At 29.6% G+C, this 24,649-nt stretch overlaps 6 protein-coding genes across 10 annotated transcripts; 3 read left to right on the top strand and 3 right to left on the bottom strand.

Moving 5' to 3' along the window:
* The first annotated feature begins 3,844 nt into the window (after nt 1-3,844).
* LOC117239654 (GDP-fucose protein O-fucosyltransferase 1) lies at nt 3,845-5,633 on the top strand. Its single transcript, XM_033505387.1, has 6 exons — nt 3,845-4,071; nt 4,171-4,286; nt 4,358-4,481; nt 4,544-4,908; nt 5,020-5,256; nt 5,336-5,633. The coding sequence occupies exons 1-6, from the start codon at nt 3,966-3,968 to the stop codon at nt 5,537-5,539; spliced, it is 1,152 nt and encodes a 383-aa protein (XP_033361278.1). The 5' UTR covers nt 3,845-3,965; the 3' UTR covers nt 5,540-5,633.
* A 683-nt stretch (nt 5,634-6,316) lies between these two features.
* Nucleotides 6,317-8,559, top strand: LOC117239653 (dynactin subunit 2). Its single transcript, XM_033505386.1, has 9 exons — nt 6,317-6,583; nt 6,785-6,856; nt 6,938-7,071; nt 7,138-7,249; nt 7,350-7,501; nt 7,570-7,816; nt 7,916-8,092; nt 8,206-8,308; nt 8,376-8,559. The coding sequence occupies exons 1-9, from the start codon at nt 6,548-6,550 to the stop codon at nt 8,552-8,554; spliced, it is 1,212 nt and encodes a 403-aa protein (XP_033361277.1). The 5' UTR covers nt 6,317-6,547; the 3' UTR covers nt 8,555-8,559.
* Nucleotides 8,560-8,901: 342 nt separating this feature from the next.
* LOC117239657 (60S ribosomal protein L27) lies at nt 8,902-10,143 on the bottom strand. Of its 2 annotated transcripts, none has more exons than XM_033505391.1 (4): nt 10,014-10,143; nt 9,316-9,547; nt 9,091-9,227; nt 8,902-8,981 (listed from the first exon to the last, which is right to left on the bottom strand). In XM_033505391.1, the coding sequence occupies exons 2-4, from the start codon at nt 9,532-9,534 to the stop codon at nt 8,933-8,935; spliced, it is 405 nt and encodes a 134-aa protein (XP_033361282.1). In that variant the 5' UTR covers nt 9,535-9,547; nt 10,014-10,143; the 3' UTR covers nt 8,902-8,932. The 2 variants fall into 2 exon arrangements, with proteins under 2 accessions (XP_033361282.1, XP_033361283.1); XM_033505392.1 differs by lacking the exon at nt 10,014-10,143 and adding an exon at nt 9,857-9,880.
* Nucleotides 10,144-10,156: 13 nt separating this feature from the next.
* On the top strand, nt 10,157-13,431 carry LOC117239659 (probable nuclear transport factor 2). 2 transcript variants are annotated; one of them, XM_033505394.1, is made up of 5 exons: nt 10,157-10,484; nt 10,580-10,714; nt 10,796-10,867; nt 11,060-11,158; nt 13,095-13,431. In XM_033505394.1, the coding sequence occupies exons 2-5, from the start codon at nt 10,607-10,609 to the stop codon at nt 13,206-13,208; spliced, it is 393 nt and encodes a 130-aa protein (XP_033361285.1). In that variant the 5' UTR covers nt 10,157-10,484; nt 10,580-10,606; the 3' UTR covers nt 13,209-13,431. The 2 variants fall into 2 exon arrangements, with proteins under 2 accessions (XP_033361285.1, XP_033361284.1); XM_033505393.1 differs by adding an exon at nt 11,749-11,869 and having other exon boundaries at nt 10,296-10,714.
* LOC117239655 (4-hydroxyphenylpyruvate dioxygenase) lies at nt 13,174-16,296 on the bottom strand. Its single transcript, XM_033505388.1, has 11 exons — nt 16,031-16,296; nt 15,777-15,803; nt 15,637-15,699; nt 15,293-15,397; nt 15,059-15,184; nt 14,911-15,000; nt 14,732-14,832; nt 14,576-14,653; nt 14,256-14,490; nt 13,941-14,180; nt 13,174-13,856 (listed from the first exon to the last, which is right to left on the bottom strand). The coding sequence occupies exons 1-11, from the start codon at nt 16,031-16,033 to the stop codon at nt 13,782-13,784; spliced, it is 1,143 nt and encodes a 380-aa protein (XP_033361279.1). The 5' UTR covers nt 16,034-16,296; the 3' UTR covers nt 13,174-13,781.
* Nucleotides 16,297-18,875: 2,579 nt separating this feature from the next.
* LOC117239652 lies at nt 18,876-24,594 on the bottom strand. 3 transcript variants are annotated; one of them, XM_033505384.1, is made up of 9 exons: nt 24,409-24,594; nt 22,850-23,084; nt 22,315-22,545; nt 22,150-22,244; nt 22,011-22,080; nt 21,763-21,930; nt 20,366-21,700; nt 20,057-20,283; nt 18,876-19,750 (listed from the first exon to the last, which is right to left on the bottom strand). In XM_033505384.1, the coding sequence occupies exons 1-9, from the start codon at nt 24,414-24,416 to the stop codon at nt 19,576-19,578; spliced, it is 2,544 nt and encodes an 847-aa protein (XP_033361275.1). In that variant the 5' UTR covers nt 24,417-24,594; the 3' UTR covers nt 18,876-19,575. The 3 variants fall into 3 exon arrangements, with proteins under 3 accessions (XP_033361275.1, XP_033361273.1, XP_033361276.1); XM_033505382.1 differs by lacking the exon at nt 24,409-24,594 and adding an exon at nt 24,209-24,397; XM_033505385.1 differs by lacking the exon at nt 24,409-24,594 and adding an exon at nt 23,249-23,474.
* Between the last annotated feature and the right edge of the window lie 55 nt (nt 24,595-24,649).

Raw genomic sequence — 24,649 nt, 5'->3', positions numbered from 1 at the left:
CAGCGATCAGGCGGCTGTACAGGACGGTGGCCATCAGGGTAGTGAGGGGCTTCCGCACCATTTCGGCGGCAGCAGCGGCGGTGCTCGCCGGGTTTCCCCCGTTCGAATTGCAGGCCCTGAGGTGTCGCGAGATCTATCTCCACATTCGGGATATGTCGGGCGGGGCGGGCCCGGCAGGCGCCGACGTCAGGGTTCGGGCTCGGCGGGCTTTGCTCGACAGATGGCGTGCCAGCCTCGACATAAGAGCGGGTGCGCCGGGGATAAGAGTCCTCGGGGCCGTCCTTCCAAACTGGAACGTTTGGTTGGAGGGCGGCGGGCCTCCCCTGACCTACAGGGTGACGCAGGTGCTCACCGGACACAGCTGCTTCGATGAGTATCTGCACCGAATCGGGGAGGAGGCGACCGCGCGTTGCCACCACTGCGATGCGAGCGTGGATTCAGCGCAGCACACACTGGAATACTGCCCGGCGTGGGCGCGGCCGCGCTACAACCTCATCGCGGAAATCGGATAGGACCTCTCGCCGCCGACGATCCTCGAGGCATTGTTGGTAAGCGAGAGTAGGAGGAGGGCAGTGACCTTCTGTGAGCAAGTTATGCTTCGAAAAGAGGCCGCGAAGAGAGTGAGGGTGCGGTACTCTCACCCTGAGAGGATTGACCGGCGATTGCACGGTAGAGACCATGGACGCGCTTCGGTGAAGCACGCTAGGTCCGCCGCGCCCCCCGATGGGGTGCAAACTTAGGCGCTGGCAGCTCAGCGCCCCGGGAGCCGCAAAGCAGCCCGAACCGGACGTATGAAGCGCGGAGGAGCGGCGGTGTATCGCTCACACCGGTTCCCGGGCCCCTCTCGATCGCAGCCGGGACAGTCATCGTGGAGGTTTTAGTCGGTTGGAGTTCGGCACTACCAGGCCGCTTTTCCCCCAGAAGCGACCTGGTGTCCGTGCGGATTTCCTCCACGTTAATAAAAAAAAAAAAAAGCAACACTATCTCGACAACGCAACTCGCACTCTCTGACTTTTTGATTCACACCATCTGACTTCTCCACTGACACTAACTGTTCTAGTGTCACGTAAAATTAAGGCTTCGGTTTTAAGGACAAGAAGTTTGAGTCGTAACTCAACTTTAGGTTTCTTTTCTATAGAACTTTATTGAATAACACAAGTTTATAACCACTGTTTACGGGACTGATCTGAGAGATGTTGATTGGTGAGAGTTTGTAATTCCAGTGTTGAGGTGTTCTTGTATTATTACGGAGGAAAGCTCGGTGTGGGTGTGTCCCTTTGAACTAACAACGCGGATTCATTGTTCACACTTTCCGTTAGGAAAAGTGAGGGTAACGATCCGCGATGCGAATTGGTTATAGCTCGCGTTAATAAATGAAGATAGGAGGAGGAAGCCTCCTACCTACGTGGCTCGTAGGTGACATTGTTTATGGGAAAAACCAGCATTTCCGTTAGCCAAATATTCGATTTTCCCATTAGGTAACTACCTGTTTTCTCCGTAATTTGTAGGACTGTTCAAGGACCATCCATAAACCGATAAAACTTACAAGAATAAACTAAAAGTTTAAGTTTACGATGGGTCCTTAAGGTCATTGAGGGTACGCGGTAAGGGCCCGCACACATCTGGCCTCTAATGTTACAGTGGCCTGGTCTCTGATGTGAATTGACGTTACACTAGCATCCCTTTGTCTTTTCTTAGACTCACCACGCACGTGTTCCGCAACCACTCGTCACGTAGGCCTTTTCTACGAAACCATTCAATTGAAGGACCGACGACACATTGATGGGCCCGACGGCGCCTCGCTTCTCGCGACATTGTTTATAATTTACTCGATATCTCTTAGGCCTTTTGTCCACGATACTACACCAAATTTTGCAATAAACAATATATTGGCAAAATCTTAGATAAATGGCATCATAAATGCTGACACCATAAAATTCCAAAAATCAGCATTATGTATAATATAAGTACAGCGTGTTCGTGCGTCAGCATAAACTAATAATAAGACTGAGAATCCGATTAAGATGCAGACTTCGCAAATCATAATTAACTGTTGTGTTTACAAACCAGCGATAATTCAGTATTGTTGTTTGGACCGGAATCTATATAATTCTGGAACCTACATTATAATCTAATAATCCGTAACAAAGTATAAAATGTTTCAAAAAATAAAATCTTTCATAATAAATTGTTCTATAAAAAAGCGAAAAGATGTATCACTGGAAAATCCCCCCGTGACAGCTTATATTTTTTTAAAAAACTCTCTCCACCCTTGCGGATATGACATCTCACGTGTAAGTACACATGATGATTTCATTACATCAGCGTTTCGTTTTCACCACCGCCGTCATTAGGAAGAATTGAAAAAGAAAAAGCACCGATCTATGAGGTGAAAAACATCAGAAATCACCAGTATCTGGAAGGAGGACTACAGGGGAATCTAAATTCTGAAAGAGAACTGAAAGGGATTTTGCAAGTCGCGGAAGAAACGGGAACTGCCAGGATTCTCGCAATTCCTAAAGTCGCGACGTCAATTGTACCAAATTATCAGAGCAATCTCCTAAATAAAAGTACTCATTTCAGTAGAACTTAATATTTTTATTTGAATATTTCCCGCACTCCGGCAAACAGAGGAGATCACAGTCAACAACTCACTTTCCTGTTTCCCGAAAAATCACTGTAAATCCATAACAACCTTATTTGTCGTACCAGATCGTACAACTGTAATAGCTTGTCCACTGTCCAAATCACGTTCATATATAAACAAGTCTCTACAGTTGCTAGGGAGAACTATCCGAAAATTGAGTCGTGTCTAATCTTAACCCTTAGAGTGCTGAATACTCGAGGCCTATGCGGTTCATACGGACGGCGCGCGGCCAGCGCTGACGATCGCTGTAGACGGAGTACTTTTTCGCTATACTGAACTCTGTTGATTGATTATTCAAAGCGCAAATCGTAATAAGTTATAGTAATTCTTTTGCACGAGATTAAATGATTCAAGAGTGTTATTTTTTAGAATTAATTATTTATTATAAACATTGAAATTTACAATAAACTAGAATTTGGGTAATAAACTAGAAGACAATAAACTAAAAAACTAAATTTAGTAAATATAACACAAGTTAATAATTCAGTTGTGTGTGAAAAATTTCAAAACAATTATCGATACATAATCCGACATCGCATTTTCTGCATTCGTATCGCTTGTCGCTCCTTTCTTATTTTTCACACAAACAACACATTTTCTTCTTGATAATTGTGTTGTGCCGGCACGATTAGGGCATTTTGATGTAAAATGCCTATCAATTAAACGAAATGGTAAATCCTCAGACTTTCTCTTCCCCCCTTTACTATGCTTCTACGTTGGAAATATTTTTGTAAAATGTCTCTTATCAACGCTAAATGAAATTCACTAAATTTTTGTTTCGAAACAGTAGATTTTTGATATAAAATATTTATCTCACACAAACGTAATAGTATTACTTCTGCGTAGGTGTACGGAAAAATTGACAAACGCATATATGCGTCCTTAGTCCATGCTAGACACTTACAGAAAACGCATATATGCGCCCTTAGTCCACACCGATAGCTTTCGCCAGACGCATATATGCGTTCATATCACTCTAAGGATTAAAAAATAAAAACATGGAAAGTCAACGAAGTCCGCGTTCTTACGAGACAGACAAGAGATATCTGAGACATTCATAACACGTCATGTATGCGAGAAGGGAAACTTTCTTGTCTTCCCCTATGAAATGGTTCTCCCTAGGCTTCTGTATGAGTGTCAAGACCTGTTTACATGACCATGGCCTAGACTCGCTTGCTTTGAAAGCGTTTCTACATATGCAATAATCCATGCACGTATCCATAGTAATGGTGGAAATGTATAAAAACCGGAGTAATTTATATTAAATAGTGCGTCCTTAATTATTTGTGATTAAATAAAATAAGTAAAGAAACTCGAAATGTTCAGTATTATTTTCATTCTACTATTAACCACATTTTATAACACATATTGTGAAGACTTTGATATTGATACAAATGGATATATTGTTTATTGTCCTTGTATGGGTATGTCCATGTATAACTAAGATTTTTATATGTAATTATATAAATATATCCTAGAATAAATTAATCTATTAAAATCATCGAGTTGATTAATTTTTTTAGGGCGATTTGGAAATCAAGCGGATCACTTTTTAGGTGCTTTAGGATTTGCAAAAGCACTAAATCGTACTTTAGTTTTACCACCATGGGTTGAATATAGAACTGGAGAAACAAAATCTGTTTGTAAACAATAACATTTAATATCTTATAAAATATAAATATTTTTATAAACAAATTTATCATTTTTTAGATACAAGTTCCATTTGATATATATTTTAATGTTTCAAAAGTTCAAAGCTTCCATAAAGCACTATTAATGGAGAATTTTATGCGAGACATAGCACCAAAAATATGGCAATCTAAGGAAAGAGTATGTAAGTTTAAATGTTTAAGTTCAAAGACAAAGTGTTCCTTTGAAACATGTTATCCTTTTCAGCTTTCTGTTATTCAGCACGTGGAAAAGGAGATTCATGCAATGCCAAAGATGGAAATCCATTCGGTTCATTTTGGGATACATATAATATAGATTTTGTAAAATCAGAATTTTATGGTCCTTTACATTATGATGTTCATCATACAGACATGGCAGTACAATGGAAAAGACAATATCCTGCATTACATTGGCCAGTATTAGCATTCACAGGTGCACCTGCTAGTTTTCCTGTACAATTGGAAAATAAAAAATTACACAAGTATGTTGAATGGAATACAGACATGCTTAATAAAGCCGTAGCATTTATAAAACAAAAATTACCAAGAGGAGCATTTGTAGGAATTCATCTACGTAATGGAATTGATTGGGTGTGTATCTATCTTCCAGATATTCAAATTATTCATTTCACTATAATAAAACTTTAAGAAACTAATAAAAAGAATTAGATTTGTAAATAAAACACACTTTATGTTTAACAGGTTCGTGCTTGTGAATTTATATCCAGCACACCAAATCTCTTTGCTGCTCCACAATGCCTTGGGTATCGTAACGAACGTGGAAAAGCAACTTCTGCTATGTGTCTACCATCATTTGATTTAATAGTACGTCATCTAAAACGGGTTATTCGCAATGGTAATGACATCAAATCAGTATTTGTGGCATCAGATAATAACTATATGATCGAAGAACTTACTAAAGCCTTAGCACGGATGGAAGTAAGAAATATAACAATATATATACAATACATATCCATTTATATATATACAATATAAATACATTTAATATCTACTATAGGTTCCAGTTTTTAAACAAGATTCACCTGCATCGCCTCATTTAGATTTAGCTATTCTTGGAAGAGCAAATTATTTTATAGGAAACTGTATATCTTCATTCTCAGCTTTTGTCGCAAGAGAAAGGGAAATTAAAGGGTATCCCACATTTTTTTGGGGTTTCCCTTCAGAGAGGTCTTCATCTTCTATTACACATGAAGAATTGTAGCAACATAATTCTTAACTAGGTCTGTTTGTTTCTCTTAATTTTTCCTTCATCCTATAATTAATAAAAGCTGAACCCATTTAAATTATTATAATTAAATTATCCTAAAACTCCGCATGATATACATAATTGTATATACAATGAAAAAGGATCTTTTATGTATACTGTCTTTTATTATATTTTACAAAAAATGGTCATATAAGATAAAAGTTCTTTTAAATATATAAATATTGCTTTTAATTAAAGTTAAGCTATAACATGATTCATGAAAGTTTCAATAATTATCTATCAATACAACATTGATTGGGAACTTTTTAGTTCTTTCATATTGTTATACAACTTTCTTGAATTAGTATCTTTGTATGATTTGGAAGAGCAAGCAATTAAAATATTTGTTGCTCGCAAATCATAACAGCCTCAGGAACAACTATATCAAAACACATATAAAAGATGAAATTTTATAAAATACCTAAAATATTATCCAAAAATTTTACGTTTTTGGAAGACAATACATATGCGTTATACATAAACTTTAATTGTTTTATTGTAAATTACAAAACAATTATAACTTACACAAAACTGATTAGATATCAAATTAAAATGTGTATTTTTTGTATACCTTATATCTTTGAACAATACAAAAGTTATTTTAATCATATAAAATAATTACATTTACGTTTACAAGATTATAATTTTGTTATTATTAAAATAAAATATATTTTATTTTCAAAAATATGTATCACTTTTCTAAGTTTACCATTTTTTAATGTAGTACTGATACTTGCTGGAAGATATCGTGATAGTCGTACGAACGTGAAACATATGCTATATACAACCAGATGCAACCAAATGCTCAGTGACATTTCGTAATATATTCGGTTAAAATCTTAATGCTTTACACCAATATTTTACTAATTTTATTAATCACTACTAAACGAAAACATTTCTTGTATTTTTGAAAATAATTTAGCTGAATAAAATTTACAGCATTTTAAAAATTAATTACGAAAAATGGCTGATCCTAAATATGCCGATTTACCTGGGATTGTAAGTACTTCATATTTTACGATAAAATTATGTCAATGTGATTTTGTTATTAAATATAATTCATTTTGAAATGAGAATATAATCTGAAATTGAGATAAGAAGATATAATCTGAAATGATATAATTTTGTATAATCTCGTCTATGTCTTATAATTTACATAAATGAACATTTAATATTTCAATGTTTTCATTGTATCTACAGGCATATGATCAAGTGGACGTTTATGAGACTACTGATTTACCAGAATCAGAACAATTTCAACTTTACCCCGAGGTACAGTATTTAAAATTGATTATAATATAATGTATTATGTAGTATACTGTATTTAGCAGTATGAATATTTCCTTTTTTTAGGATGAGACAGATTCTATAGAAAAATTACATACTAGTGCCACTGAAGCATTTATTAAATTTAAAAATAAACGTTTCCTCAGCAAGGAAGTTGACTTCTCCGATCGAATATCACTCAAACCAAGAACTGGCTATAAGTAAATATTTTGAGTAAGAAAATATAAGATGTAAGATATACGTTGAAGACATATAACAAATTTTAGATTTGGAGATTGGGAATTACCTGGAGAAGGAGAAAAAGAAACCCCTATTCAAAAGTACCAGCGCTTGCAATGTGAAATAAAAGAATTATATGAAGAAGTAAATGACTTGAAGGTATTAATTGTTCTATTATACATATTTGAAATTTCTTTTATGATGTACCATATTGTTCAAACCTTAAAAATGAATGAATATTTTACTGTTTCTTATATAGGAAAAATCAAAAGAGGAAAAGGTAAAATCTGTTGCTGACATAATTTCTCAAGTACAACTCTTAGGAAAACAATTAGATTCCTTAAAATTAGAAGAATGTCTTGGGGCTGATCTTGTTGCAACTCTGTCAGATCCACAAGGCACAAGAATGAAGTAAGTTTATTTATATTATAATAAGGTGTTTAGAATGAAAATGTTTCTTTTGTTGATGAATATTTTAGACAACTGATATCACAAATAGAAGCATTCAAGCAGACTAGTATTCTTACTTCTGAAACTGATCCAAAGTCACAGAATACAAAAGATGATAAAGCAACTGAACCTGGTGTACTTAAGTATCAGATGATGTATCTTCCAGAAAAAGCAAGAATGCAGGAAGCAGCAAGAATTGCATTACTTGAACAAAGGCTTTGCAATTTAGAAAGTGTAATTGGGACAACCAGTGATAAACTTTCCAAATTTTCACAGGTATTGAGCACAATAAATTCTTACATAATTATAATACTTATTGTTAGTCATATTTTTAGCGTGTTTCTAATAATAAGTAAGTAATACATTTTTTTATAGAATCTCAAAGGTCAAGGAGTAATGGAAGCTCTTCAAGAATTAGGAGCAAAAGCTGCATTACTAGATACTTACCAATTAGATATAATTGAAAGCCGATTAGCCGCACTAATTCATAGAATGGATAATGTTGCACAAAAAAAGGCTGCATTAACATTAGATTCAGAACAAGAACAAAAAGTATTCTTTTTTTTAGAAATATTCAAATAACATGAATTTATTTACGAGAGTTCAACATTAGAAACTGGAAATAAGTGAATAACTATTTTATCTAAATCAAAATTTGTTTTTAGATTTCGGAAATGTATGATATTATGAAACAAACGGAAACTATCTCACAAATTTTGCCACAAACCGTAAATCGAATGTTGGCTTTAAATACTATTCACCAACAAGGTGTGTATTTAAATATATTTATAAATTTCTTTTTCCAAAAAATATATTTTTTCAATATTTTTTTTAGCTGCTACATTCAACAAATCTTTAACACGTTTAGAGGAATTACAATCACAAATAACTTCTGACTTGGAAAGTAACAAGTCTCTTTTAAAAGGAGTACAAGAGAGCTTTGCATCAAACTTAGAAATTATAAAGAGTAACATAGAATCATTAGATGAACGTATTAAAAAACTGAACGTGTAATTCATCAAGCATCATTGAAATTTTCATTATAGATTATATCTCAACTTGTTTAATAGATATTTATTAAATTATATATTATTTACTAATATTTTCTAAATATATTTTTAATTATTCATGATTTAGTACACCTTGTCATACATTGTTGTTAAAATATTTTTAATAATAGAACTTTAATTATTTTTAATTAAATAATACAAGTTAACTCTATTATTGTAGCAAAAAATTCATTAATGTATAAATATTACAAGTTAAAAATAAACTAGAATCGTGCTTTTCAAGTATATGTACAAAAAATTGCTTTTTTTATTCTGGAACAGGAAAAGAGATGGTAAATATTACACTTAAAATATTTGTAGATTTATATTTATTTAAATTTAATTAGAATCGTAACTTTTGGAAGAACCATTTGTTTTTACCAGATTTGTACCTAAAAATAGATATTAATATCACTTGTCTATCTATAGTAAATAATTTTAAACGCAATCTCAAAACAGTTGCAAAATATATTAAGAAATAATAGATATAGATATACATACTTTTCTTCAAATTTAACACGTGTTTGGAATCGAATTTTCTTGCGCTTCATTGGGTCTTTAAGGTCTTTGGGTGTTACTTTATCCCAATGTAAATCTACAGTGTATCTCGTCGGCATCAAATGGTTATAATTAAGTACCTATCATTAATACATATATTTTGAAATAAAATTATATATATATATATAAAACAAGGAAAATTATACAAACAAGTAGTGACAAACTTACTTTCACAAATGGCTTAATTTTGGAACGTTTATGAATCTTTGCTTTGCCCATTCTTTTGTGTACTTTTCGTGGATATCGGTCAATACCTGCTACCATAGCATGTCCATATTGTTTTTCTGTAGTACCATCATCATAATTGCGCATGATGATAGCTTTCCTTCCTGCGTATCGGCCACTAAGGACCAATACAACTTTTCCTGATTTCATAATCTTCACCATCTTGAAGATATATCTATAGAAAAAGTTAAGAAAATTAATTTAGTAGTATCAAAATTAAGAAACGAATATTTTGTTACAAAACTCGTATATAATATTTTATTTTACGTTAATTATTAATTTTTTTAACGAGATTTTGTTAACGCCTAGACTACATTGGCAGTTGTAAACAGATATCACATAACCTCTTTTACATCACCAGTACTTAAAAAATTAACAAATAAATTTATATATAGAATGTTTCTTAAAACACAAAATTTAAATGATTAATCTAATTTTAATCTTAGTTTAACGAAAACAAACTTAAAAATGTTTGTTAACATACTCAAGAACTTATTAAAATTCTACAATCAAATAAATGATCACTATCCCAAAAATACCGGAATAAACGTTACTAAAAAGAATATTATATCTATAAACAAATTATTTTTCTATTTTCCGATGTTTTTGGATTAGTTTCTGCAATGACAAACATCACACACCTCGCGACTTATCGTACCGGGAAAAAGGAAGTCAACCTAATTCTCAATTGGTTACCCGTCCGATATTTAAAATTCAACCTACAGATGTCGTATCATTAGACATCCGGCGATGTTTAATAATAACCAATCCTATGTCGTGGTTTGAATGACGTTTAACAAAATTACTTCTTGGCAGAAAATTTTCGTTCGGACCGGTTTTATCCACCACATCATTTAAAGATCATTATTTATTTCTTGCAATATATATTATATCATTTTCAGAAAAGCAACGGATTGATTTCGTATATTTTCAATCTGAACCACGAATCAGAAGCAACATTGTTTCTACAAAAACGAGTACAATCGTTGCCGAATATCTAAACTTTTCGAGAGTTCGAGAATAATCCCGATGATTTTCTCGATACATCGAAATGATTGGTCGGCATAAGTAGCTTCCTGCTCGCTTGTATCTTGCACGAGGGATGTTAATAGGTACTATTTTACCCTTGTCGTAGAACTTTTTTTTAAATACGATTTGTCGAAGGATTGAATCATTTAAAAAGACTGATATTGTTGATATCGTATAGTGAGTGTGAACACAATAAGTTAGCGTGATGGCATTGAACGCTCAATATGAAGTTATTGGAAAGGGTTTCGTACAACAGTATTATGCGATGTTTGACGACCCCGCACAAAGACCAAATTTAATAAATATGTATAATGTAAGCTTTAATTGTTTCTAATCACATTTATTTATTGTGACAAATTTTTCTCTATATACTTATTCGATGTTACGTTTACAGACCGAGTCATCTTTCATGACATTCGAGGGTTTGCAAATACAAGGTGCTATTAAAATCATGGAAAAATTAACTGTGAGTTTTTTTTTTAATGGGCTATATATGTCATATTTTATTACATATTTCATTATACTATACCTATCATTTTTTAATATAAGTATATTTTATATAAACTAGAAAATCATATAGTTCATAAAAAGATTATGAAATTAAAGAAAAATAAATTAATTTTTTTTGTTATGTTGATTAGTAATCTTTAATTTTCAGAGTTTAACATTTCAAAAAATAAATCGGATAATAACTGCCATTGATTCACAACCTATGTTTGATGGTGGAGTGCTTATTAATGTTTTAGGAAGGTTGCAGGTAAAGAAAATAACTTTTCATTATTATATGAGTATAATATGAATAAGCAGATAGGGAATTTGCATGTAAAAATATACACAATTATTCATATATATATATATATATATATATATATATATATATATATATATATATATATATATATATATATATATATATATATATATATATATATATATATATATATATATATATATATATATATATATATATATATATGCTAATAGCAGAGATTATACATAAATGAAAGAATTTTATTTAATATGTGCAGAGATCTTATTCCAATTAGTTCAGTAATTTAACTTCTTCTATCATACACAATTTAATGCAGTTTCTAAACAAAGAGATATATTTGGCCCGATATTTTTTTTAAATTCATTGACGCATTTATATTTTTATTCGTCCATATATTGTATTTTATTGGCTGGACATGCTACACAAATGTGTACTGTACTGCCTTACATTTTTTGTGCTGCCATATGAAGATAGAGATTGAGCTATGACTAATGTCCAGCAACAATCTCTCTATATACCTCCGCAAAGAAGATGAAATAAGAAAATTCAGTCAGTGATTGTTGATGATTGGGCAGACTGATGAGGATCAGCCCCATGCATACATCCAGACATTTGTCCTGAAACCAATTGGCACCAGCTTTTACGTGCAGCATGACATCTTCAGACTTGCTCTGCACAACACGGTTTAGGCGTCAGGTATTGCTATTCCATTGATCTTCGTACCATGGTACAGGCAAGCCTGATACTAATTTTTGATGTCTAAAGCTGCTTCATGTATGTCAGTATGCTTTCTTATTATTAATTTTAATTCAATTATGTGTTATTTGCAATATTGCTTTGCTATTTGCTGTAATCAATAATTTGAGAAAAATAATTTTTACACTTAACTAATATTAATATTTAACAATTTGGTAAATTTGAGAATTTAAAATAACTCTATAATAGTGAAAACATTTGCTACATTTTAATGTTTGTTATTATAATTATTTAAATTTACCAAAGTTTTATAATTTTATTAATTCACTATTTGCATGTACTATATAATTATATTTTAAACTATGTAATAAGTATAAATAATTTGTTGCACCATCCGCATATTTCAATATTTTTGGAATAATACATTTGTAATAATGCGTACAATGTATTATATGTATATGTAATAAGGGTGATGATAAAAAAAATTTAAATTGCTGAACTGACCGGAATAAAATATTTTTTCTCTTTTGGTTAAAGTCTAATGACATGTTGTTTAATAATAGTTTATACTAATAATGATATAAGTTTATAACAATAACCATTATTATTATTAATTTGTCTTGTGTATCAATATAACAGTAGTTTAAATATTATATGAAATGATATATGAATATATGAAAATAAAAATAATTCAATTAAATTTAATTTTTGTATAGCTTACAATAATATATCATTATTTTTTAATGTTGTAATAATTATCAGATACTTTTAAATAGAAAAAATTCTATAGTATTTAATCTGTATAATAATCAAAATGTTATAATAATATAGTTGAAGATGCTATTTTTAGCTTAATCATAGGTCAAAAGTAATATAACCTTTTTCGCATAGAATTTGATTGTATGATGAGTTTGTCATTGTACTGTATACTTCTTTATTTTTATTACATTTCTAAAACATTTACATAGTTTTTGCATGGGATGCAATTAATAGGATTATTAGCTATGTTTAATAATAATTTATCTTTATTGATAGTAATTCAATTACATACCAATATATTTTTACACAATACAATTTTTATATATTAAGGTCTATTACGATTATGTAAAATATATTAGCAAGAAAAGAAAATTATGTATTTTATATATTCTTTTATTAGATTTATACATGTAGTAATGATATATATAGCTTAAGTGTATAATTATATATCTATAATTTGTTACAGGCAGATGAAGATCCACCACATGCCTTCTCACAGATTTTTGTGTTGAAGCCACTGGGGAATTCATTTTTTTGCCAGCATGACATCTTTCGTCTTGGCATTCATGATAGTGTATGAAGAGAAATGTCTGCAAGTTTATTACAGTTAATAGCAGACAGGTATCTGAGCCATGGACTCCCCAGAGATTAAAATAAGTGAGCTACTTTCTTCTTAATATCCTTTGTCATCACATATTATTCCATTCTTTCTAGATACTGCAGTTTTTATATGAAAAACATTTGCTTATATCTTGGCCACAAAAGAAAGAAAAGAGCATTAAAAATAAATACAGTTTAATAATTTTCTTGTTTTCCACTTTTTCTAAATACACCTATTGATTACATGTTAATGACATAATATCACAATATAATATAGCAGCATATAATATTTAATTTTAATGATTGATTATTACTTTTTAAATTGTATTGTTACATATTTTATTCCCTCATACTACGTGTATTTTTGTAAAACAAATATTGACCATTAAATACAATATCTGGAATTAATAACATAATGGTAGTTTCTATTTTACAACTTGCAGTATAAAAAAATTTTAATGTAATGAAGATGAAAAGCATGATTTTTAAAAAACAAGCTGCTATATATAATTGTATTTTATCTTAGTTGACATAAGTATTAAAAATATGAATTTTACAAATTGCCACGTTTAGCTTGCTCCATTTCAATAGCTTGAAATAGCGCTTGGAAGTTTCCAGCTCCAAATCCCTACAACAGAAGTAATTTTTATAATTTTATTAGTTTCAGTTTTAAAAGATTTATGGTAGGTTTAATGATCATTATAATACCCACATTGTGATTATGCCTTTGAATGATTTCTATAAAGAGAGTTGGACGATCTTGCATATTTTTAGTAAATATTTGTAAAAGATATCCATTTTCATCATAATCGATTAAAATTTTTAATTTTTGAAGTATATTGACATCTTCTAAAATTTGTACACCACTGGTTTTCAGACGGTTTCTTAACATATCATAGTAAGTGTCTGGAACATCTAGGAACTCTAGCCCTCTAGTTTGCAGATTTTGTATCTGTGAAATAATGTAAATTCTTATTTTTAAAATTTTATTTAAATTTCGAAAAGCTATGTCAAATGTGTAATTTACAGCTGTAATTATGTTGTTTGTATTAAGAGCAATATGTTGCACTCCTGCTCCCCCATAATATTCAACATATTCTTGGATTTGAGAACGCTTTTTGCCAGGTGCAGGTTCATTAATAGGCATTTTCACTGTTTCTTCCCAATTCGTCATGACAATGGAACGCAGAGCTGAATATTCTGTGTGTAATTGAGAATCGTCTACTGACCAGAATCGATGAAATTGCAAACATCGCTCATACCTACAATAAAACAAATTTTATATAGAAAACACAATCGCGTGTACAGACTTCTCTAATTTCTTAAATTTTTTATCAGTTTGTATACCATTTTGCAACAGGTTCCATTTGTTTGTCAGATTGATTGCCAACAATATGGTCAACAAAATTCAATCCTACTTTTGGTCTAAGTAACAAAAACAAAATTATTAAAAACTTAATAATATTATTTGAAGAATAATTTGATTGAATTTAAGTTACATACAAAGTCTTTAAAAATGGGTCTTCTGATAGCTTTTGAAACCCTGGCAAAAAGAATCCGTTATACTTGGATCTGTCTATTAGCGTATGATATGTATCTCCGTACTAGTAAATAAGAGAATAATTATGTTTTATTGAAATACTGTTGTTAGTTCATTATTTTCTTTTTTTGTATGTACTTACGGTACTTATGGTAGCAAATTTTACAATACCATATTCATCATTTTCTTCCCATATGTCTTTTACTATTATGGCACCTCTTTCTCTTGCGATCTAAAAAATAATAATCCTTTCATTCATATATTCGCAGGAAGTTATAATATTAACATACTTTTACAATGATGTCTATGTCCTCAACATTAAAAGCAATATCACGAACACCATCTCCGTGTCGGGAAAGATGGTTTGCCATTTCTTCATCATCAGGTTCATAAGCTGATTCAAATACAAAAATAATCTATAAATAAAAACAGTATTTTTATTTTTTTACTAATATAAGATATTAGACAGGTAAAAGATGTTACTTTATAAAAATATGAACAATAAACATTTGTTTAGTATTTACCTGATTTTGTTTAACGACGTGTGATGCTACGCGCCTGGAACAAGTCTCTAAACCACGATAAGCCAAAGGTTCAAAACCCAATCTAGTGCAGTAATAACTGGCTGCCTAAAGTAACAAATGTGTTTAAATATAAATTCATAATAGGTGGGTGGCTTATTTCAATTTTGTTTCCGTGTGAAAATATAAAAGAAATCACAAATATCGAAAAACGAGAAAATGTTTTAAAGTATTAACAAATATGAATCCTGAATATTTGCTTATCTCATGAAATTCATGATTTCATCTATTATTTAATAAAACTATCTGGTGTTTTTAGTAGAAATGTACTATTTTGTTCTAATTACCTGTTTTGCATTTCCAACCCAGAATTTGAGGTGATCGAAGCACAAGAATTTTCCTCCTAAAGGCTAAAAACGAAGAATTACATGTTAAATATATGGTATAATTATATTTTCAATTAAAGTATTTGTGTTACTATAATTACCTTGTGACCTTTATCTGTATATGTAGTCTGAAAAAAATGAAATTAAAAATTTTATATTATCGATTTATCTGAAAATCAGAGAACATTAAAAGTTTTATTTTATTTAAATTACGAACGATTATATTAGGACTGAAAACTAACATTTATACAAATTAAAATGTCCTTAATTAAATAGTATTAATACTACTACGATATTGTAATAATAAATTTTTGTATAGTAGAACTTAGCTAAAAACAGATTATAAATTTCATACCATTTTGAATACTTGCGGAAAGTTAGAACGAGCTAGTTAATGATTTCTTTTTCGTGGTTTGTAATCGGAAACATCTTGCTTAAATATAAGCGCGTGAAAATCAGTAATGCTATATCCTGATCGCTGATTGGTTGATCAGGGAGGCTTGTTTGTGTCGCATTCTTTTAAAAACTGTGAGTCGTAAATCTAACGTATAATACTAATAGCAGGTTTTTCAGGATTATTTACGATCACCTAATATTTTATTCATCGGTTTGTCTGTGGAACTATTATCTTTAAGGTCATTTTTTTAAATAATATTTTTTAACGTATGTACTGAAGAAATTTTGTTCATTGTCGATTTTCAATTATATTGATTAGTTTATTTATTTAAAATCCACATTAATATCCTCCGTGATATCTTTTAAAATATTTAAGATATATTGAAATGCTAATTTTCAAAATTTTTATTACAATGTGTTTGAAAATATAAAATTGTAAAGTATTCTAACATTTAAAAATTTCTTGTACACTTTATTAATTGCAATTAATAACAAAAATGTATTTGTAAATATTGTTCCAGTAAATATTCTTGTTTTTCACGCCTATTTTGTATTTGTATAGCAAACGCGAAAATAAAATACAATTATGTTTATTGAAAAAATATTATACATCTTTTTAGTATTTAAACAAGTTAAATTAATCATTTTTTAATTATGCTTACAAATCAAAGCCAACTTTGTCGTACATGTTTGAATGATTAAAAAGAGTAAACATTAGTTTACTTACTAACTATTTTTCTGAAAACTATTTCACCACAAACAGGAAGAGTTCAAAGTATTTCATTCGTATAAAACTTTCCATTTGCGAAGGCTCGCCGTTCTATATGACGAAACGTGATCGTGTGTCAACACTTAGATTCTGGTTTTAGAGGCGCGTCCTGTTTAATGTAAATTACCTGTTTAATGTAAATAATGATCAGAAACGTGCGTAGCGCGTGATACAAACATATTAATGAACCGGCAGAGCTAGGAGGATCGCCTCGACTCGTTCTTCCCTACTATATCGAGGTCGACAAAAGGCAGCAGAACGATTTCAAGACACATGATAGATATCTGCATATAAATATAGAAAAAAGGATGATTTCTATTTCTTTAAAATGTTCTTCTTCTTCTTTTTTTTTTTTGTTATATCAATTATAAAAAAAACTACTTTTTTCTTTGAAAATATTTAGGAATGAAAAATGAAACATATATTATTTGAAGTATAATATCTATAATAATTTTATTTTATATCAAAATAAAAATTTAAAAAATGATTAAGTTCAAGTATTGCATATTTCAATTATAATTTTTATTCAATTAAAGTATATTCCATGGATGACATTACAGTGTTTTGTTGTTCATGTTCTACTGCATGTATGTCTTATATTATTTGTGAATTAATATCTGCGATTATACTTTGATATGACTAGTTTGAATTGGAACTAGTTTAAATAAGAGGGACAAAGTGTTTCATAACTTAAAATCAATTTAAAGTATACATACTGTTAGTAAGGAATAATTTGAAATATTCATAGCTCCCCGCAATACACAATAATTGACTAGATTAGATTATTATATATTTAAAGATATTATTATAATTATATTTAGAAGATTATTATAATTACAATATGAGACATATCAACATATGTAATAAAATTTAAATACTGCATATTATTATAAACAATATAAAATATGGACTTTACGTAATAATTAGAAATCGTTTATTACGTCAAAATATCTAAAACGTTTAGAAGAATCATAATTCATTTTAGGTTGTATCTTCATATACAAAGATACTTAAGATAAAATTTATATTCATCTTAGAAATTGCAACTATAGTTATAACAGAAGAATACATAAACTACTAAACGTATTAATAAAAAAATTATTTTTTCGGGAAGAATTTACTTTTCAGATTAAAATTAAAATATTTAACAAATACCATTAAAAAATATATATAATGTGATTGCTAGACGTTGATGTTTAGTTATTATTAAGTTTTTATAACGCATTTTATGATTTTCAGGAATTACATTAATATTATTAATGACATTCTTTTTTGTTAACATATTGACCTCTTATGTTATACATTATTTTTTTAATAATATTATTAGTTTAATCTACTTATACTAATAAATTTAAAAATTACATTATTATTTATAAATCATGTAAACAGATTACATATCAGACGCTTCATACATATATTTATATACAAAGAACTAATTATATGTTTATAATACATACAATATAAATTCATTTATACAAAACGGAATTGTTAAGAGGTCAAGCAGTAAACAACAATTAATTGCCTTATGCTTAAACGCAATAAAAATCTTTACTCATAATAACGCGATTGTAAATAGACAAATAAATTAATACTTAATATCACTTAATTTGGACATAGCATTACAATACTAGAATGATTTTGTTTTATTTAAGACATTAAAAGCTTGGACTTGAAAAAACTGTTGCATCATGCTATTAAACTGTATTACAATTTTAAATATTTTAAAAGAATATTTATGTACCTGTTATGAATATTTATTCATTATTTATCTAATTTTTGAAACCATACATGATAAAAATTATTATTTAGGTATAATATATATTTCTACTACATTTATGTTTATGGTACAAAACTTTTAAATGTAATTGCAAATTTGATTGCGTAACATCATTCATATTTAATAAGATAAAAAAATGTAATAAAGATATACAATATCTGAAGTTCACGTTACTTTTTATACTATTATGAAAAAACCAATTGTTCAGTGTGAATTTATTATCGAAGAATTTCTTTTAATAAAACATTTAATATTTCGTATTAAAATATATCATTTATGATCGCGAAAATAGTAACGTTTCAATACCGGTTTTGTTATGTATGGTCGGTGCATGTGAGTGATATAAAAATTCCTTGATTACCGCCAATTCTTAAATTATTAGACTCAATAGTATGATCTTTATTACAAAAATATATGTAGAAAATTTGGTAATATTTTTTTCTATGAATATGTAGTATTTTTTTATCGTAAAAATGTTCTTGGTCGATTAAATTAATGGAATGTTCAATTATCCTTTTATTTGGAAAGAGATATGAAAATTTGAACTCATTGTTTCTTACTCAAAATATGGACGTTTTAAATAAATATAATACTAAAAGTATACATACACGCATTAACATATATACGTGATGTTTATATATGGTTATTTGAAAATCGTTGCTATGGTAATAAGAGTTCAACTACTGTTACATGCTAACTACTAAATGAAGAATTGCATTCCCATTTTTAATGCCCTTGTATTACCATATAACAAGGTAAAGAGAATGCTTCTATTTAATATTATTAAAAACATCAGGAAAATGTATGTACTACTATTTGGAGATAAAATATGTACAGAATGTTATATATCATTATTAATTTGGCATGCCAGGAAATATAAAAAAAAGAACAAAATATTAAATAAAACAATTCAATCCTAAACGAGATTGTGATGGAAGCATTTGTAGATAATTATTATTTATAGCAATACAATCCCATGATCTCTTTCCAGTCTACGTTTTGCTTTAAGAGACACAATTCCCATTAAATCTGCAGGAGTTGGAAGTCCTCCAGAGGTATTTGGAGCCACTGCTTGTTGATAAAATACCTCTACGTTTCCACACTGGTTACCATAAACAACGGTATCCTCCGTTCTAGTTAATTAATAAAATATACTCATTTTTTTACTATATTTCATGAAAAATTACCATGTTTAGTGCTTCATAATGTATAAATATATAAGTTAGTACTTATATATTACTATTATATAATAGTTTAGTGCTTCGTAATATATAAAACAAAACATACTCTAAATGTATAATACAATTCATTTTCTTGAAAATTTTTGGTAGTAGTATTATTTTAACCGAGCAAAAAGATATAAATAGGTCTACTGAAGCAAGCAGACATATGCAAAATTGCACTAAATGAATCAAATTACCTAATGCTTAAATAATTACCTGACAATAATATCTGTGAGATTGCTGGCATATGTGAACCTATCATGAAGGCAAGAAACAATATCCAATTCAGTGACACCCCAGAGTCCAGAACGATTTATTGTGTCCCATTGAGGATCAATACTTAATATACTATATAATTCCTTATTTTCATTTGAAGGTAGAGGCTCTAAACATTGTTGTAGTCTAGCTTCAAGCTTTCCTAACGTATTCACGCAAGTCTGCCACTATAACATGTATTACTATAATATATATTATCAAAAAATTAAATTTCAATATATTGGATATTAGACAATAAAATATACTTACGAGAGAGTGTATAAGATCAGGATTATTAGCAGTTCCATTTTCCATTAATAGTACTAGCACCATATTGTGATGTCCACAGAGAAATAGTTCTGTTTTCTCAAAAGAAACTTCATCTTTGGAAGTAGTTACCCAATCTTCTTCCAATTCATCTTCACCGTCACTGCCAGTTTCCTTATTAACTGCTTCCAGTTTTTGCTTAATTATTTGATTCGTTGCTGCTGAAAAGCCCGATAAATCACGAAATTCGCTAGGAGTTGTTTCTCTACTACAAAAACCGCTAGTTCTCTCATCAGCAAGTAAACTGAGTTTAGACATAAGAGGCGTTAATTGTAGACCATCCAACTTTTTCTTTTGAAGAAATTCATACACGTTACCGCATTCCGATGCTGATTTTCGTCTATCATCATTATCAGTGATATTGAGTGGTTTCAAAGGAAGACTCATTGATCTGCGATAAGTTTCTTGTTTCACTTTACTATCTATTTTTATGTCACGAGAATTACTTGATTTTTCTAAATTATCACTGATCATGGTATCACAGCTATTTGTTACATTTTTCATGTTACAATCGTTAGCTAAACTTGTTAAAAAGTCGTTACGATTAATTGTATTATTTCGATCATCCTTAAGTTCTTCGTAATGCGAAGATATATATTGATTATATAAAGACTGAGATACTGGTAATCCATCACATCGAAATATAGGATAATATGGGTCAGTAATTGTATGAAACTGCCTTTTATGTAAAGATTGCTTTTGAGGAGAAGTTTCGGGAGATATATTTTGTTTTAATTGTGGCAACCCTAATCCATATGTTCTTACTGATATTCGATTGGAGTACAAATTGGACGATCCTAAATCATGCATACTTAAGCTTCTCTTATTAAATTCTTTTCGTTTAACTAGTTTTTCTTTTGGCGTAACGTTTCTTAATTTATTTAAACGTTTATATCTAAGTGCTTCCTTAACAACATCTGGAATATCATCTACATTTGTTTTTATTTCTTTCTTTTCTTCTTCTGCTTCATTATTTGTATCTTCGTTTGTGTTACATATTAACATAGCATTACCATGTAATACTCTATTAATATCTTTTAATGGTGTAGAGCAAACGCTAGGAGTTAAAGGATTTACACACTTAGGACGGTCTGTTTTACTTTCCTGTTTACGTTTCACTGGAGAACTGTAAGCTGTAAGTGGTACGGAGGGTACATAGTGACTATTATCGTTGTACTGTAATGAATCTAATTCTCCTTCTTCAGGTACAGTAAAAATGCGAGAAGTATCACGTTTCATTCCGGACAAAGGGAGTTCCTTACTGTTCTTGGACATGTTCTAAGAATATAATAGTTTCATCATTAAATAATTGTTATAATTCATTGTCAAAAACTACTAACCTTTCTTTGAAATATCTTTTTTGTCACAGAATCTAAATAAGAACTATAATATCGTTCATTATTTGCTTCTTGTATAAGTTTCGTAAACTGTTTTTGCTCTATATATACTCGCAATAACTGTACTCCAACAGGTAGATGAAATTCTGTCGATATTCTCTCTGCAGGAGCCTAAAAAATTGTATTAAAAGAAACAATATTGTATATTATGTAAATATTACATACTATTAATATATTTTAATTGAATATACCTTTATTCTATATGGATCAGTTATAACAATTTGTTTGGTCAACTCAGCACTTAACTGAGTTGCAACTACCCTAAAATATTAATACTTTTAGTTTTTAAAATGAAAGAACAATTTATTTATCACTGCTCTAGAAACTTACTTATTATTATAGAAGAGTGCACCACCTATGATACCACCGATTTCTTGATAATATTGTAAAACTTGAATTGCTTCTAAAAATATGTTACTAGCACTCTAAAACAACATATATTAATTTATATTATATCCACAATAAATAATTAAATATATTAAAAAGAAACCATACCTTTGGAAGTTTAATGATAGGAATATTGGAGAAAAGATTGGCACTATATTGAAGTATTGGCAAATATGTTTCAAACATTTGATAAAGCTTCTCTGTGAACTTATTTCTGTCATTATTAAATGATTCCAGTATCTTATTCAAATCATAATGAAAAAATTTTAGCAATGATTCTAATGTATTTGCACGCCTTTCTAGAATCCAGTCATGAATATTCCTATCAGTTCCAACTGCCTGTAAAGTAGTAAACAATGAAATTTATGTGGCAAATATTAATTCATACTAAGTATGACACATTAAGTAATGAGAAAAATATTATGTTTCATTCATTGAGACTACACTGATAATTGTAACTGCTTTAATAGATAACTACTACTATCAAATTATGCCATACATACAATGATTTTTATATTTTGCATTATATTAATTCTGAAGTCATGTAGTCAAATTCTCTTATATTTTCAATTATTTTTATAAGTAAATAAATTATTATTAATTATACCTATATAAAGAAAAAATATAATAACGATACACTTACAAGTATGTACTGTCCAAATTTCTTTAATACAAATTTTCCTCCTTGTAATGTGATTGATTTTGGATTGGAAAACGAAGTTGAAAGAAATTGATTAACAGCCATTAATTGCCCTGCTAGAGCTAATCTTTGCGTAAGAGATACCCATGCAGGATGAAAATACATAACTGCCTCTGCAGGATCATCATCTTCTTTACAACACCTTACAGTGTCATAAACAAATACTATCATCATCTCTCTAAAAAAAAAAGTCAGAATTAACATAATTTGATACATATATATTATATTAACTTATATAATATGTTGATAGTATGTATATAGTTATGTAATACTATATATGATTTGTAAATTCATATTGAACACGAACAAAGTGATTTCTCCTTTATAAATGAAGTAGCTTACCCTGGAGTAATTGATAAAACTGTTCTATATATAACTGTGAAAACCTATCAACTTTCATTTTTATAAAATTATAGACATAATATTAATGTCTATAACTTGCTCTGATTCTGATACACGAATGAGTCTGTGAAGTAAATAATTGTGAACAGAGAATTACTGATTAGCTGCACCACTAACCGATAACAAAATAAAGGAGATAAGATTACAATTTAGAACATATCTTTTAAAAGCATTGTTATATATAACACTACGTTTTGTATAAGAACTCATTGCATCATTATGATTCAATAATTTTTTAAAAACTCAACATGTTTTTCCAGTTTTTATGATGCTAGTAGTTGCATGAAGTTACTGAATTAATTAGTTAGCAATGAAAACATTTTCAACTCTGATTAATCTAATAGCTTTAGATAAACTGTTGAAGATAGAATAAAACACAAAATGAAGGAGGAAAATTTTATTTTGACAAAATTCTTAATTTTGAAAATAATTTATTTATATCTATGTAAATTATCTACATTAATTAAAAGTATATAAAATTAATAACATTAATAAGATATATTTTATTATGAAATAATATGAGAAGGCATAATTATAACGTAATAAAGTCTGAAACCTTACTCTGAAAAAAGAAAATGTTTCCTTATACATCATGTGAATTACCCTAACAAGTACAAGTGAAAATATAATTTATAATTTATATAGTAATTACTCATACTTTTATACTATGGAAAGAATAAAACAAAAAAGCTATAAATACATATAAACTAATTACTTATAGCAACATATACATACACAAGTATATACATAATTTTTCAAGAAGTACGAAATAAAGGAAATATATTACTTTAGAACCAATAATGTAAACTAATACATATTCATAATTTAGCAACATAAAAGTATTATGTGAATAAAAAAATTAAATACGAAAATATTTTGACTATTAATCCATAAACTCACACCAACTTGAAGTCAGCATTCTGTTTAACAAAAATTAAAGATTTAAAAAGGGACATGCCGCCAAGAAATAAACCGATGAAATAAGTGTAATAGTAATACAGTTTGCAGCGTGGCATAGTAAATAGAGCATTATCATTGAATTAGTGATGCACTTTTTACGCTGCTATAATTAGATAAAGTGTTACGCAATATCTTCGTACTTTGCCATGGTGACTGTTTACGCTTCAACGTGCCGGGGCTAAGGACTTCAGTTGTGATGTTGCGATTATCAGTTGTAAGTTGTAACGTCCTTGTAAAATCCTTTCTTCTTCGTTTACTTTTTTTTACTCACAATAACAAACTTAATGTCTTGTTTTTTGTTCTATACTTATGGTCGTTCAAGATGCTACTAGGCGTCGCGAAAAATGCACTTCGATAGAAATGCACTTTCCCGTTATGTAA

Source organism: Bombus vosnesenskii, unplaced genomic scaffold (genome assembly GCF_011952255.1).
Source record: "Bombus vosnesenskii isolate JDL3184/JDL3185 unplaced genomic scaffold, Bvos_JDL3184-5_v1.1 scf7180000014105, whole genome shotgun sequence".
NCBI classification, from domain to species: domain Eukaryota; kingdom Metazoa; phylum Arthropoda; class Insecta; order Hymenoptera; family Apidae; genus Bombus; species Bombus vosnesenskii.
Note: the sequence above shows the minus strand (reverse complement) of the source record. Positions and strands in the feature narration are given on the sequence as shown.